Here is a 15,172-nt window from a genome sequence, read left to right as displayed (position 1 = left end):
ACTGTAGAATTCAGAAGTGCAGAGAAAAAATCACTCGCTCCAAAATTGTCAGTCTGTCTCACACACACACACACACACACACACACACACTCTACAAGCCTGCCAGCCTCCCAAAAAGTGGGCGAACTCTCTGAAGTGAGTGCATGCGCGTGTGTCAGTGCGCACCCTCACTTAGAAGAGGGGGGAGACGGTCCATCTATTTCACTCCAGCGGCAACCCTATATCTAAGACACACACAGACATTCAGACAGACACACACCACTCGGGAGATGACAGTCGTCTCTCTGAGAAGCGAAGTTAATCCCCGCTGGGATAGCAGGGGAGAGGAGAGAAGGAGAGACTGAAAATACTCCACCAAATAAACTGCAGCGGAGAAAGGGGGAAAAATGCCTTTAAATTCTCAGTCACGTCCGTTTGTTTCATATTTTCAATCAATTCCATTTGATGCAGAGAGAGATGTAACGCGAAGCTCCAGAAAGGAAAGCATCTTCTGACGACCACACACACACACACACACACACACACACACACACACACACACACACACACACACACACACAGTGTCGTCCGTCTGAAGTAGTGAATGGGTGCTGAATTCAAAGAGCGGTCACAACAAAGCGTCGTCACAGGAATGAGAGAGAGGAAGGCAGTTGCACAAGAATGCGATAACTGAAAGACTAGTTTAGTCTCTGTGCACTTTTGACACTGTTGCTTTTGCCGTAAATATCCTTCCGCTGTTTGGCCAGCGTGTATTTAACAAATCCATTTTGAAGCTGTTTGTTGTGCCGCTGCCTGATAATGTCATCATCGTGCAAAGCAGTAGTTTTACAGAGAAATTCTGCCCCAGATGCTTCTTTTTTTTTTTTTTTTTTTTCAGTACGTTTGCCCATTCATCCAAAAAAAACGACAGCTTTATCGCACTCGTCTATCACCAGCCTGCCACCCACTTACATCAGCCCCTCAAAAAGCACGTTAACAGCAGGGTGAAAATTTCAAACCGACTCGCTCGTCATTACTGATGATTGATGATGCTGATACGCAGCACTGATGATAGATGGCAGCAGCAGGATGAATTCTTAAGGGCACAGATGGATTTTTGTCTGGCTGTGTACAAAGCAAGTACCTCCTGTCTCATTGGCCAGCCCTTTCCTCCTTCAGATACACATTGCCCTTTAATATGCTGCAAACAAAGCAACAAAAAGACTACACAACCAAACAATACAGCTTCATAATTTTTATTCCTGAAAACTTTGTTGAATTTGTTTTTTGCATCTGAAATATCAGCTGTTAATATGTTGATATATAATAAAAAAATGTATGTGGATGTAAATGATGTATTATAAAAGCGCAGACTGTCATTGAATGTTCCCAGATTCACTCGCCCAAAATGGTGTTAGCATATGTTTATGTGATTCCTGTCACTCGGTTCAGTAAGGAGACATCATTTTGGGGGTGAACATGATTTATTGAGATACAGAATTTGAATAAAAGCGTTTTGGCGATTAGACCCGAATAAACCAGCAGCAGCAGAACGGAGACCCAGCAATGACAGGAATTAGGACAGGACCCCCCCATTGTGTTTATGCTGGTGCTGGTGAAGATGGAGACTTGGGTTATGGCTCAGAGATGCCGGGGAGAGATGGATGGGGAGGAGGCGGGTTGCACAAATGCGAGTCTGAAAGGTGGAATGACAGAAGAGCACTGAGATTTAAAGGCTGATTGAAAAATGGTTTGGATGAGAGTAATGATGTCAGCACTGAGTTCTGACAGCGTGGGAAAGAGGAAGTGATGTAAAAAAAAAATTCTAGCAGGCAGATGAGTGATTACAGATCTTACTTCTTGAACTTATGCATTAACTTTGTTGCGAAGCCATGTTTATGTCAGTGTCTGGGAGAAGATGCTTTCGGCTGCTCTCTCGCCACAACGGGTCACCGAGGCGGGTAGCTCCACATGATTGATGTGGAAGTTTTATGCCGGATCCTCTTCTAAAGAGAACTTTTGTCTCCGGCTGAGATGCTAAATGCTTTAAAAAAAAATTTTTTAAAAACCCTAACTAGTTTGTTTTCCAGGCGCGGGTGTTGGCCACCATCGGTGTGACCCGCGGACTCGGTGACCACGACCTCAAAGTTCATGACTCCAACATCTTCATCAAGCCGTTCCTGTCCTGTTGCCCTGAGGTAAAGTGACCTACTGACACACTAAGACGTAACGCAAAATGAAAACAGAGCGTTGCTTTCACCTTTATATTTTGCTACATTCCTCTTAATTAATCTTTGTAGAGAGATAAAGCGTTTCATCTTTTAGAAGCAAAATACAAAGCCTTTCCCTCCAATCATTGCAGCTGTGAGGAAGTGCTCGACAGCTCTCTTTTCCCTGCAACGCTTTGCACACAGTTACATTTTGCCAGTTTGGGGAAAAAAATTCTTCAAGGGGATAACACGTATTTTCACCAGTGTGTTAATTATTATCTTGAGCATTCGCTACTCACCGTGTTTGGTGGATGCTTATCTTTGGTCAAACAGAATTTGACTGCTTTGGGGCTTTCAGTGTGTCTCTGTGAGGTGGGTGGAAACGCTTTCGTGGACATCTGAGCAGACGTTGGATTAGCAGCCATTGCGTTGTTTTTCTGGAACTTAGTGCAATAATTATACTGCCGTCTGCGGTGTGTTTTCAGGCGGCTGATTTGTGGTGTAGACACAACTTTGCAAGGCTCTTAGCATGTGATTTGTTCTTAGTTTCCAAACATCAGAGGATGAGCCAGCTCTTCGCCTTCTGCTGTCCGAGACTTTTTAGACGGCCTATTATCGGCTGTTTAGCTGGGGTTTTTTTAACATAGTTTTATTACATCCAGTAAAAGTCACGCTGCACAGTGCAGGGAACTGCTATGATTGGCTCATCAAGCGTGAAGTGTTCCTTTATTTATGTATTTATTTTTTGAAATGCAGTTTTTAAAAAGTGAAAACATATTTAATAATTCACGTTCAATTTTCAAGCTAAAAAACAATAAAAATAAATAAACAATGAAAGGAACACTTCACGCTTGATGATTTAAAAAAAGTAAAAAAGAAATTTCCACCTATAGCCACCCCTGTAATGGTATGTAATTTCATGTAAACTGCTGTTGTTCCTCTGTACATGACTAATCTTCAGTTTCTCTTCACCGGTTCCTCCTCCTTGCGATCATTTCAATTTCTTGAACTATTGAAGCTGCTGGCAGAAAATCTGTGAAAGCATATGGCAATGTGTGAATTGCCCATGTCAGAGTAAAATAAAAAAACAACAACATTTTGAGTGGTTTTTATGTTTTCATCTTCATCTTGGATTTATGAAGACTATAAGGATTTATGAAGTCAGCTTTGTAAATTAGCTTTTTACAGCTTCTTGCAAACAAGTCTGACATATAGCATGTGGCTTTTGTCCAGGCGGATACTGAAAGAATAAAAAGCATAATCTGCATCCTGCACTGTAATTATATAAACTCTGCCTGCAGTCCTGGCAAATCAGCTGATCAGTGCCAGCCTATATGAACTTGATAGCTGGTAGTCTTTTATGCATACTCTAACAAATGGTCCTGCATGCAGCAACTACTGTCTCTGCAAAGCACATCGCACCCCATCTCCTTCATTTAATGCTATTTACAATATTTTAGATGCCACGTCAGTTGTCTTTTGGTTTTTCCATGTATGTGCATGAAAAACTCAGGAGCAGTCATGAAACGAAATATAAGTTAGTGCAGATGGAATAAGTCAGTCAGTTGGCTTAACCTACTTCTGCCTCGGTCATATCTGCACTGCAGTCACTAGAGATGCAATTTTCTGCTTCTCTGTCTGGAAAAAAAAAAAGTCCTCTGCTGCTGGAGAACTTGAGCTCACCTGTCTGTCTGGTGCTGGTTTCAAACCGCTTTCATCTCCTGATGCAGTTTGTCTTATAGAGTTTTGCATTTTTCCTCCCCGAGCGCTCTGCTTGATCTTTAATTCATTAATTCCCGGGGTTCATACCAGGTTCACATGGAAGTCTTAACTCCTCTCAGCACTCAGAGCCTCTGTCTGGATCTCTCCCTCACGACTCTCTCACCTCTCCACAAAGCCTCTCAGGGGTATCTCGAGATGTTCTCTGTAAAGCAAGAAACGGCATTACATTCATTAAGTCGTAGAAGCGTCAGGCGTCATTGTGTGTAAAGTGTTGGACAGAAAAGATTTCATCATTTCATCTGTCGTAGTCATAGTATACCAGCCTTAATTAAAATTGCAGTTTTGTTTCACTGTTTTGTAATTACATAAATGTGTAAAAGCCAATTAGCAAAACTGGAAAGGGGAAAAAACTACAAGCAAGATTTTCAAAAAGATGATAATAGAATCTCTTCTTTATTAATGGATGTGTAGTGTATTATTTTGAATTACAGGGCAGATGGAAATTAATGGTTTACTCTGACTCATTTCGTGGGGGTTTTTTCTGCTTTTTTTTTCCTGCTGATGAATACATAAATGATTCTAGAAAATAGTTGAATATTTTCTGCACTTTAAAGCCACAGTGATGAGATCCAGCAGTGCAGATTATTCCTCTATTCTTTTTTATGTTTTTCACGTCAATTTGAAATGAGTAGTGAATAAGGCAGGAGGGTGAAGCAATCCTGTGTTTCAGCAGTGAACACAAGAGCAAAGTAACAACAAAGGTTGATGTGTGCAGTCAGACCAGGCAGTCGATTCAAACAGGGTGGTGGTTGGGGGTACTGAGTACTATAAGTTTCTGTATAATAAGGCATCTATAAATTGCTATTAGCAAAGCCCCAAATTGCTTCACAAAAATAAAAAATGCAAACAAAAGAACTACTTTTTTTTATTTAAAAAAAAAAAGAACAATGAGAAACCACAGCTAAATATTTTTAAAAGAATCTCAATAAAAGACCTAAGATGTTGCCAGATGATGCAAGTCTGGTCACTTGATCTTACGAGCTGACAGCTATGGATATCGACCATTCAAGCATCTCAGAGAGCGCCGGTGTAACATGAAGGGGTCATGGGTCTTATGGTACGGGGCTATTCAATGCTAACTGATGAGCAGAGTTTTAAAATAATGTGAAAAATAATACTTGGCCAGTGTGATTTTGGACATAGCAGAGTGATATGTACAGTATGTATAGCTAGCTGTAGCTAACAGTCATCAAAGCGGGAGCAAATAATTTCCTGTATGGCCTTATGTACAATGGATGAAAGAAACAATGTCATTTTGGATTGTATTAAAATCCATTTATTTATTATAAAAGCATCAGAACACTTACAATTACTTAATGGATTTGGTCATGAACCAACTCCACTATTGAGCTGGCAACATCAGGCTTTTCTTCCATGCTTTAGGACTAAGAGTATAAAAGCAGTCTTGGGGTCACTGGACTAAAAAGAAAAGTATAACTTAAGAAAATGTAGGTTAGAACAGTCCATGTGAGAAAACGCAAACTGCAATTAACAATGGACCAAGGATCGAGCCTTGAGGAACACCACAACTAAAATCGGTAACAGTGAAATGTTGCCGTGGGGAACACTGAATTTGAAATGTATGAATGTTAAAGATCTAGAGCACTTCCCTTAGAACCAACCCCCCTTTTTTTATGCAATGCAGAAGAATGGAATGATTGCGTAAAACCTATTAAAAAGGTCATTTGATACCCTCGGTAGAGCTTTCTCTTTGCTATGATGAGCTTTAAAAAACATCCATATTACTACCGATAAAAGGGATTAGTTGAGTTGAACTGATGGCCCTTTTGTTGTTTATCATGCAGGTGAAGGTGTATAACCTGATGCATTACGAACACGGAGCTGATGATGTGCTTGTGATGGGAACTGATGGCCTCTGGGATGTCCTTTCCAACCAGGAGGTGGCTGAAGCCGTCACCACCTTTCTAGCTAACTGCGACCCTGACGACTTACACAGGTTGGAACTTTCCTTTGTTTTATTTCCTTTGTCTAGTTATTTCGTTTTTGCTACATAAATAAATAGGAATTTTGTAAATTGTGCCTCTGTGTTGTGTATTTTATTCAGAATTACATCCTTCTTTTCAGCACCATGCGCTGTTAGACTATAGAGTTTGTTTCAAGAGAGTGCCATTAAATTAAATGAGCTACAGCGTATCACAATATTAAAGCAAGGGCTTCATTGCTGTGTCTTCTATTGGCCAGGTACACAATGGCAGCACAGGATTTGGTGATGCGAGCACGAGGTGTTCTGAGAGACAGAGGCTGGAGGATCACCAATGAGCGCCTGGGCTCCGGAGACGACATCTCAGTCTTCATCATACCTCTCATGTACGGCAACCGCCAGCCCTGAGGAGCATTCCACCGATGCTATGGTTCAGTGATGAGAAAGGCCTGTAGACTCAGCAGGATTGATTAGTCCTGAACTCAGAGTCCCCCTTTTAGTTTTCTTATTTATTTGCTTCCTTAGAAGAAGGTGGCACATTAATTTGTTGGTGCTTCATTTCTCTACGGGAGTTCAGGATTAATCAGCTCAGGGGAACTACAGTCAGCATCGCCATGTTAGTTTATTAAGACTCCACAGTCGTGAAAGCTTAAACCGTAGATAATTTTAAGTCACTAAATCATGTCATGAATAAACAATGTCAAGAAATAATTTGCCTGGCAAAACTCAAATAAGCAAATGCTTTTCTGAAGTGAAGAAGAGCTTTCTCGCTCTTTCCCTCCCTCCTCTTGTGCTAAACAATTCTGGGCTCCTCCTCCTACTATTCCCCTTTCTTTAGTTGATCCTTCCTTCTCTTGTAGGCTATTGTATATTTAACTTGTTTATATATATTTTTTAAAAAAAAAAAGAATACCTCCTTTGTCTTGTGAAAATGGACCAAGCTGACATGTCAGCTGCATTTTCTGTTTTGCCACAGTGTGGCTTTAAAGGACTCACTTGCTGAAGAACTGTTTCAAGTTTGCCGAAGAAATTAAAGAAGTGTCGATATGGGCACAGAACAAGAGGTTATCCTCATTTCCCAAAAAGTCATTAAAGGATCTCAGCCTTTATCAATCGAAAGTTGAGACAGAAGGACTGATGTGGTTTATGAACAAACAAACACATCTGCACAGCAAAAAAAAGTTCACTGTGACAAGTCATTTAATCCAGTAACAAGTCGCCATGTTCTACTAAACGTTTTATTAAATTATTTTTATTTTAATTATATTCTTAGATATTTAGGCTTTTGTTGTTCTAGCTATTCTCTATCAATTAAATATGAAGCTAAAATCATAGTTCAGCTTAACGAAAGATAAGAAATATTTTGGGTGGGGACCGTGGCACAACCAAACTGATTGTGACCCTATTTAATAAGTTAATGATCTTGTTACCTTTAAAATTGTTGCTCTGAGGATGGGGACAACATCTGTGACCGCTAGCAATCAGCTGTTTTATTGACTTTGAATCATCAAGATAGTGATGAACCACTAATAAGAAGTGTTCAGTCTGCCATCAGATTGAATTGGTGCAAGTTGGGAATTTTGTGTGCAGTCATTGATAAAAACCTGTTGCAAATTTGTTGCTGTCAACATGCAACATTTACATGAACTACTTACATTCAGAAAACCTCCATAAATAGCGGTGCAGTTGCTGCAGGACAGCGATGTAACTGCAAAATAACATAGCAGGTTTACCTCTATGGTGCTTGCCTCTGAGTGGTCAATTGGTTGCCGCAACTTCTTACCAGGCTACTATCCATCTTTTTTTTTTCTCTCCTAGTTGCAGTGAGGTTGCGGTCCTATTTTTACTCTAGCGTGGCTAAGCCATAAGTCATAAGTGGTTTCTATCTACTGATTTGGAAAATAAATATTTTTTAATATAATTTAAAATCCTTACATTTTTAAATTTGGGATTTGGTTTGGCAATTCTCTTGAAGTTATAAATAACTGTCTTAACGTGAGATTAAATGACTTGTACACCAGTGTATTTGCACTTTAGGCCAACCCATATAACTCACTGAAGACCCATGGTACGATGAAGAAGCAAATATTCCCTGCAGCAGGGAGGATTGATATAATTCATAGCTGTAGTTTTAAAAAGAAAAATCATGAAGTACAATCAAGGTTGAATCTGAAAGCTTTTGTTTTATTGTTTTGTTTTTGCATGTTTCTTGCTTTAGGTGCTTCATCAGAATACAGATGATGTTGCCTTCAGGGGGACGGGTTTGGGTAAAATGTGTTACCGTGAGTGGATGTAGTGGACTGTGTGTCAGTGCATGCAGTAGCATAATGTAGGCCTGGGATTATGAGCAATGGTGCAATGGTTTGAATTATTGTTGAATTTATATAGACTGAATGAGAACTGGTGATAATGTTATTTGTTAATGTGCAACGATCATGCATATATTATTGATTATATATTATTCCAGACATTTGGCATAAGACCCAAAGGATGAGAGCAGCCACAAAGAAAGGGAACAAGATGAAACTATACCAATGGCTATACATGAAACCAAATCATTTTCTCTTTTTTCCATATTTGTTTCATATTTTTTAGTTTTAGTTTTAGGAAGTTGCAGAAGATATGAAGTAGTTTGTGCTTCAGAAACTTTTTAATCTCCAAATTTTTATTTGTATGTAGAAAATTGAAATTTTGAGATACATAACTTGAAATTTAGAATAATTTTGATGAAATTTTGACTTGCAGATAGGGGGGGGGGGGGAAGTGGTGGAAAAAACTGACACGTTTCACTCCAAGCTGTTGAGGCGAGCAAACAAATATGTTTTAGAAGAAAAATGTGTTTTGAAAAATTAAACATCACCATAGTTGATGTATGGGGTTTTGGAATTAAACCGGTGTATTTAAAAGTTGACTGCAAAGTTGGAATATGTAATAAGAGGGTGACAACTATAAAGAAGTCAATTGTTAATAAGTAATGTCCTGAATGATGTCAGATAATTGAGCTGGATGAGAAGAATATTGGTTATTCCTGTGTGTATGGTGCATATGAAACTACAGCTAGCAGCTATCTAGCTTAATTTAGCACTGAGACTAGAAAATCAAATACTGCTGATCTTTACTGATACTATATATTATTATTTTGATCTGTAAAAAAGTCAGAGTATAAAAATTCCAATTTTGCTGTGTTCTTTTTTTGCATATTAAAAAGTTGAGGTCTGTCTTTACACGTCAATTTCTGGGCTAGCTGTTTCTATGCTACACTAAGCTAAGTTAAGCTAATAGTCTCCTAGCTGTATCGTTTAGATTTACTCGTAGGAACTGAGTGTAGTATTGAAACATCGCACTTCATTCTTCCTAAGACTACATACATGCAAATTACTCAAAATTATTTTGTGTCACCATACATGTACACATGCTATTTGTCATGCTATCTTGCACAGTGTTTGCAGCTGACAACAATAATCTACCTTTTCCTCCAAGAAGCAGTCATTGATGTTTACCTGAACTTTGCATGGTGCATTTTCCCCTCTTATATATTCCATTAACGAAATATTCCAGTGTTAAATAATGTATTGGAATATTTTCCTTCGGTTAGGTGTTTAGCATTTGTTAATTAATGAAAAACTTTTCTAATAAGTGGTTATTTTCCCTTCATACTTTTCCATGTAAATGTTTTTGATGCTACCAGATCTTCAGCATCTGACGTATGCATCGATATGTGTTTTGAATGTTCATCCTTCTACCTGTGCTTTAGGCTCTTTATTATTGTCATTAAGCCTTTTTCTCTTAAACGAATGTGGAAACATGAGTATATATTTTATTTTTCTCATCCTATTGTGCCACCCAACTACTGCACATCAACTCAGGTTCAATTGTCATGTGTCGATAACGACCTGTTGAGAGTGGTTTTCTAAAGACAGGAAGTGCTCTGTGATGGTCTTGGTTCCACTGCATTTGTAAATATGTGGGAGAGCATTGGTGTGTACAGGAAGCTTTTGATCAGCTTAGTCCCTTCAGTCAACTGTAGGTCTTGCTTTCTGAATTTGCTGTATTGTGAACCTTGTCATTGCTGTTGTTTTTTTCTACCTAAGACTACTAATGGTTTTAGAAAGATGCAAAGAGCTGATTTCTTTTTTCTGTAGCAAAGAGGAATTTTGAAGCCCAGTGGGAAACCGTTTTAAGTGACCATTGTGCTACCCTCAAACTCTGTTTGTGAATGTGAACTGCACATTTTATATAACGTGAAAATAACTTATGAGGTCAAAAAGAAATATTTTTAATGTTTCCTTGTGCAACATTTGGACTTTTGGGGGGGGGGGGGGGGTGATGTTTACCTGCAGTGTTTCTTTTCCAGAAATAAAAAAAGAGACAATAAATGTTGAAGATCAATTTAAAGTTGTTGTTTGTCTCACTAAAAAAAGAAGACAGAAAAGGAGTCAAATGGAGCTGTGCTCAACATTCATGTGAACAGAATCGATAGTTTTCCAAACCTTTGCACTCTCAGTTCAAATTAATCTCAACGAGCAAGAAACAAAAGAGAGTCCAGAGGAGCTAATCAGTGTTGTTGCTGTTTATATTCCCTTGGTTCTGCTTGTGGGAGAAACTAACAAACACGGTCAACTGGACACTAAAGGACTAGTTTGGCTCTGAGAGCAGACAGCGGAGGGATTCATTAGAGGAAATACAGACTACTCACTGAATGTCAAACATTTTGCCGGAAACGCTAAACAAGATGAGACATTTTTGTTTTATTTATTTATTTTTACAGCGAACCGTAAGTGCAATGATTGTGCACAATCATTCAGACACAATTCATAATGTTGATGAGGTAAATATGGGTAAAGGCCATTAGAACAAACTGATTTCCTGTGTGACCACAAAGGAAATGTGGAAAAAAATGGATGAATGACCTCACTATTCATATACTGGTAAGTGGTTTATTTAATACTGTCACCATTGGCAATGTTTGATGACTGCCTAAGTGAAAAAAGTGAAAACAAATGGCACACATCAGCTTCATTCTAAACTAATTTACAATGCATGTCACTAGGTGACCCTTTAAAATACATAAAAATCCTTTCATTCGTTAAAAAAAAATTAAAGAAAATATATTCTTTTTAAAGTTCTCTCATACATGTACTGTCACAGGGATGGATGTGCATATAAAACAGGGCTAACAATTTATTTAATGAACTCGGCCTATGTACAGATAATTGTTCATCTCTAGCTCTCGTACACAGTGTGTATTTTGTCCTATCTCACTCCCAACACCACAAGCTGATGAATGCAGACGGCTGCCAGAGGTTTCTTCCTGTCAAGTGGGAGTTCCTTTCCACTGTCACCAAGTGCTTGCTGTTAAGGGATCGTTTGATTGATGGTTTTCTATGTATTATTTTAGGGTCTTTACCTTACAATATAGAGCACCTTGAAGAGACTGCTGTTGTGATTTGATGCTATGTGACTAAAACTGAATTGAACTGAATCCTTGTCAGGCAGAGTGCTCTTAACACTTGGTTTCATTTTTCTTTGTTGGCCATCCCTCTGTGTCAGTTTAAGCAGACATCCACAATAAGCCCCACCCACCTGCTATTTAACCTTCTGTTTATAGGGGCAGCCAATCAAAAAACTGGGTTTCAATAGTTTCAACCATTTCACACAGTGAATGAACAGGTAAGGTCAAATAAAGGGGGTTCCAAACAGCTAGCCCCTAAAAATAATTTTCACACAGCTCCCTAAATACTGTTTCACAGTTCAAACATTGAGTTCAAGCACTACACCAATTTCAAAGCATGCATCAGTCAGATGTGTTTAAAACTCACTCCCCTTATTTTTTGCCAACTTGTGCATAATTCCTCCCATGGAACTGAGGACAGCCTGCTCTTCACAGCACACATTCTGATTTGCCACAATAGGAAATGTCGATGATGTGTGTTGATGACAGCTGCACTTGAAGGTTGTCCTGCTTTAGTGAATGCTCCTTAATTGTAGACATGGGCGGACTGATCCAAATAGCCACAGTATCGATACCAACACTGGTATCGGTGGATTGGATTGATACTATTTTTCTATCCTCTAAGTTTAGTATGTAGCCCAATTCATTAAATTACTTTTTTGGCAATAATAAAAGAAAATACCTCAAACGCACACTATGAAAATTCTTTGCGTTGACTGTCACATCCATTTTATTTAGCGCCTACAGCACATTTAAACAGAAGCTGCCCCCCCCCCCCCCCCCCCCCCCCCAAAAAAAAATGTTTTAAAATACATGAAGAGCAGAAATACATTTTATTTGAGAGCGCCTTTTTAAAACCCAAGGTCACCTTACAAAGAGAAGAAAGATATAAATAAAACAGTAGATTATTATAAAATACAAAAAATAAACAATTTTTTTTTTTAAAGGTAAGATCTGTATTAAAGCGAGCAAGCCAGTTTAAACAAGTATGCTTTAAGCTGTGACTTAAATAAGGGAAGGGAATCTATATTTCTTATGACTGGAGGAAGTGAATTCCAGAGCAGAGGAGCAGTGCGACTGAACACTCTGTTCCCCATAGTGACAAGACGAGCAGAAAGAACAAGATGAATGGCAGATGAAGATCTGAGAGAGCAGAAAGCAGTGGTAATATGAAGCAGATCGCACAGATAAGGAGGGGCAAGGTTATGGATGCACTTAAATGTGAGAACTAAAATTTTAAAGTTTATCCTAGCTTCTATGGGCAACCAGTGAAGCTGATGAAGAATTGGGGTTATATGTTCTCTTAAGGGAGTACGAGTATCAGCACTGGTATCGGCAAAATTGGCCCTATATCTACTTTGCATTGGAGCTATAACACAATTTATAATATGGTACAGCACTAGGTTACCATAAATGCTTGCTAAGACACTTAATGGGACTGGCATCTTTAATTCCATCTTTGCTTTAACACCCCACCCCCGTGAGAAATAAGAATGTTTAAGCAGAACATTAATTATAACAAGATTTGGAATCAGATATACACAAATGCACGTGATGCAAGCTTTGGAAAAAATACTTTATTTCAAGAAATGTTAACATTTATATCACACACAAGTATTTGAATTTTCTTGAAAGCATGCGTTTTCTTTTTCTTTATTCCATCACTTCTTTTTCTGAACGATGTAAAGTGGGGTTTAGGCTTTTATGTCGATCCGGTTGGCTCCCTCGTTGCAAGTCACCAGCGCCGGCAAGGCAGTAGATTGCGCAGTCATCTCCGCAAGGGGTAATATGACAACCCGACCAACAGCACAAACTACTACCTCAGCCAGAACTTGGCACCAGGGATGCGCTTTTCTGTGGAAAATCTCTTGGTTCCAGATTTAATCAGACTATCAGTTTTATTGGTGTCCCCGTGCGTAAAAGCGCACGGAAAATGGCGCACGCCTAAAACGGGGCCGCAATAAAGCGAGACAAAACCCCACCCATAGTAGGAAAGGAGGGGAAAAAAACACCTCCCGTACATTTCCCATATCTCCTGCACACACGCTCTCCTCGGTTGACCTCGGTGGTAAGAAAAAGAGCAAATAGAGAGGGAAAAATGTGGCAGGTAAGGGCGGCGAAGCGCGTGGAGTGGCACGGTGCCATTCATGTTTAAAAAAAAAAAAAAAAAAGGAGAGAGAGAGAGAGAGAGAAACACGAAATTCTGCTTTTAAATCTTGTTTTAATTAGAACGATATGGGTGACTGCACGCTATATAAAAACATATTCAGGCACAAATCACCACAAACTACGATACTAACCATTTACCCCCGAAAATATATATTTTTTTTTAGCTCTGAGAGCAATACATTTTTTTTTATTTTTTTTTTTGGGGGGGGGGGGTATTTGAAAGAAAGAGATTACCTAAAAGTGAGAACACTTCCTGTAATTCTGTTTAAATTTTTACCTTGCCGGACTTGTTGGATCTGAGAAAACGCAAACGATCCACGGGCTCTTCACGCGGACCTTCATCTTGCAGCCGAATTGCAGCAGGCTGCATTAGAGCCTATTGTTGTCTGCTTCGGTCTCCGCGCCGTGAGCACAAAGTTGTCCAGCCATCACATCCGCGCGGTTTAAAGGGCAGAAAGCCGTACGAATCCAAACTGGAGACCCGCTTTGCTCTAACCTTTCTGCCTCCGACAGCACGTCAGGTAGTGTGCGCGTCCCCTCCCCCCAACTAAAAAAAATCAAATAAAATGAGTGGATGTGGCGGAGCGCCGTGGATAAAATTCGCGGGGAACGTCAGGACGGGTGTAGCCACGACCAGAGATTGGAGAAAACGCAGAGGTCCACCTCTGACTGCTTTACCAAACACCAGCAGGAGAGGGCACACTGGCAGAGGGCGCCACCAGCTGGTAAAACACAGACGAAGGCGTTTTTAAAGATGTGCCGGACTGTAGCCGTCGTCTATTAAAAATGTGAAGTGCCAGAAAAATGAAAACTTTATGCTCGTGAGAGAGATTTCAGACTATCCATCCCTGTCATTCATAGCCTCCTTTAATGTCAGCGCGTTCTAACGTCCAATCTTAACAAGCAAAGCACGTTTCTCTTTGGGTTTCTCTTTTCTCTGACGGAGTGAGGCGCTTTGCTCACAGCCGATCCTCCTCCTCTCTCCTATTGGTCAGAAGGACGAGCCTCTTCTCGGTAGAACCGCCTTGGCTGTAAGCGGCCGGATAACCCGGAGGAACCGGGGAGAACACAGTGTTCCTGCTCACAGATCATACTAGGAGATGGAGAGCAAAGGATCAAACAAAGGGAAGCATGACAGCCTTCCTTTATATGGCTCATAGCGATGTTCACCTTCTTTAGGGAACGCCAGTGAGATCACTTACTGCTGGGATGTGAGCCGAGCATGCTTTCCTGACCATAGATGTTAAAGGCGATCTGTTGTGCTAATATTCAGATTCATATTTTTATTCTACCAGAGCAGCTTTCAATGCTGCACATTTTTAAAATGCCATTTTTTTTTATCCAAAGCGTAGCAGCATTGCATTAATTATAATTTCAAAATGTATTTAGAAAACCCAAAGTAGGGAAAAGCGATGTGTTTAGAGGAGTTGGATTGTGTTTGTGATACACATTTACATCTCTATGTAAAATATCTATATAAATGTAAATTCTAAACAGAATGTGTACCAATCACAGTATTGAATAAATAAACCTGTTATTTTATACATTTCAGTCCAGAATCTGAAGTATCTGGTAATTTGACAACTATGTTACGCAAAGGATACAAACAGATTTGTATTTTATTATTGTTCTTATTTA

The 15,172-nt window shown here is 39.5% G+C and overlaps 1 protein-coding gene and 1 long non-coding RNA gene across 3 annotated transcripts in view; one reads left to right on the top strand and one right to left on the bottom strand.

Moving 5' to 3' along the window:
* LOC146650131 (protein phosphatase 1H-like) overlaps window positions 1-10,244 on the top strand; it is a 32,690-nt gene extending 22,446 nt beyond the window's left edge. The window contains exons 8-10 of the mRNA XM_085386763.1: window positions 2,070-2,177; window positions 5,777-5,928; window positions 6,174-10,244. Of these exons, the coding sequence (XP_085242889.1) occupies window positions 2,070-2,177; window positions 5,777-5,928; window positions 6,174-6,321 (408 nt within the window). The 3' untranslated portion in view covers window positions 6,322-10,244. The remainder of the gene's footprint in view (window positions 1-2,069; window positions 2,178-5,776; window positions 5,929-6,173) is intronic.
* LOC146650130 (uncharacterized) lies at window positions 904-14,328 on the bottom strand. 2 transcript variants are annotated; one of them, XR_014908175.1, is made up of 4 exons: window positions 13,812-14,328; window positions 3,873-4,113; window positions 2,489-3,222; window positions 904-2,198 (listed from the first exon to the last, which is right to left on the bottom strand). It is a non-coding gene; the product is annotated as an uncharacterized LOC146650130 (long non-coding RNA). The 2 variants fall into 2 exon arrangements; XR_014908174.1 differs by having other exon boundaries at window positions 904-3,222.
* Window positions 14,329-15,172: the final 844 nt, after the last annotated feature.

Source organism: Rhamphochromis longiceps, linkage group LG17 (genome assembly GCF_057381845.1).
Source record: "Rhamphochromis longiceps isolate RC_006_pf linkage group LG17, R_longiceps_female_GT1.1, whole genome shotgun sequence".
Lineage (NCBI taxonomy): Eukaryota > Metazoa > Chordata > Actinopteri > Cichliformes > Cichlidae > Rhamphochromis > Rhamphochromis longiceps.
This window is presented reverse-complemented; position numbering and strand designations above follow the sequence as displayed.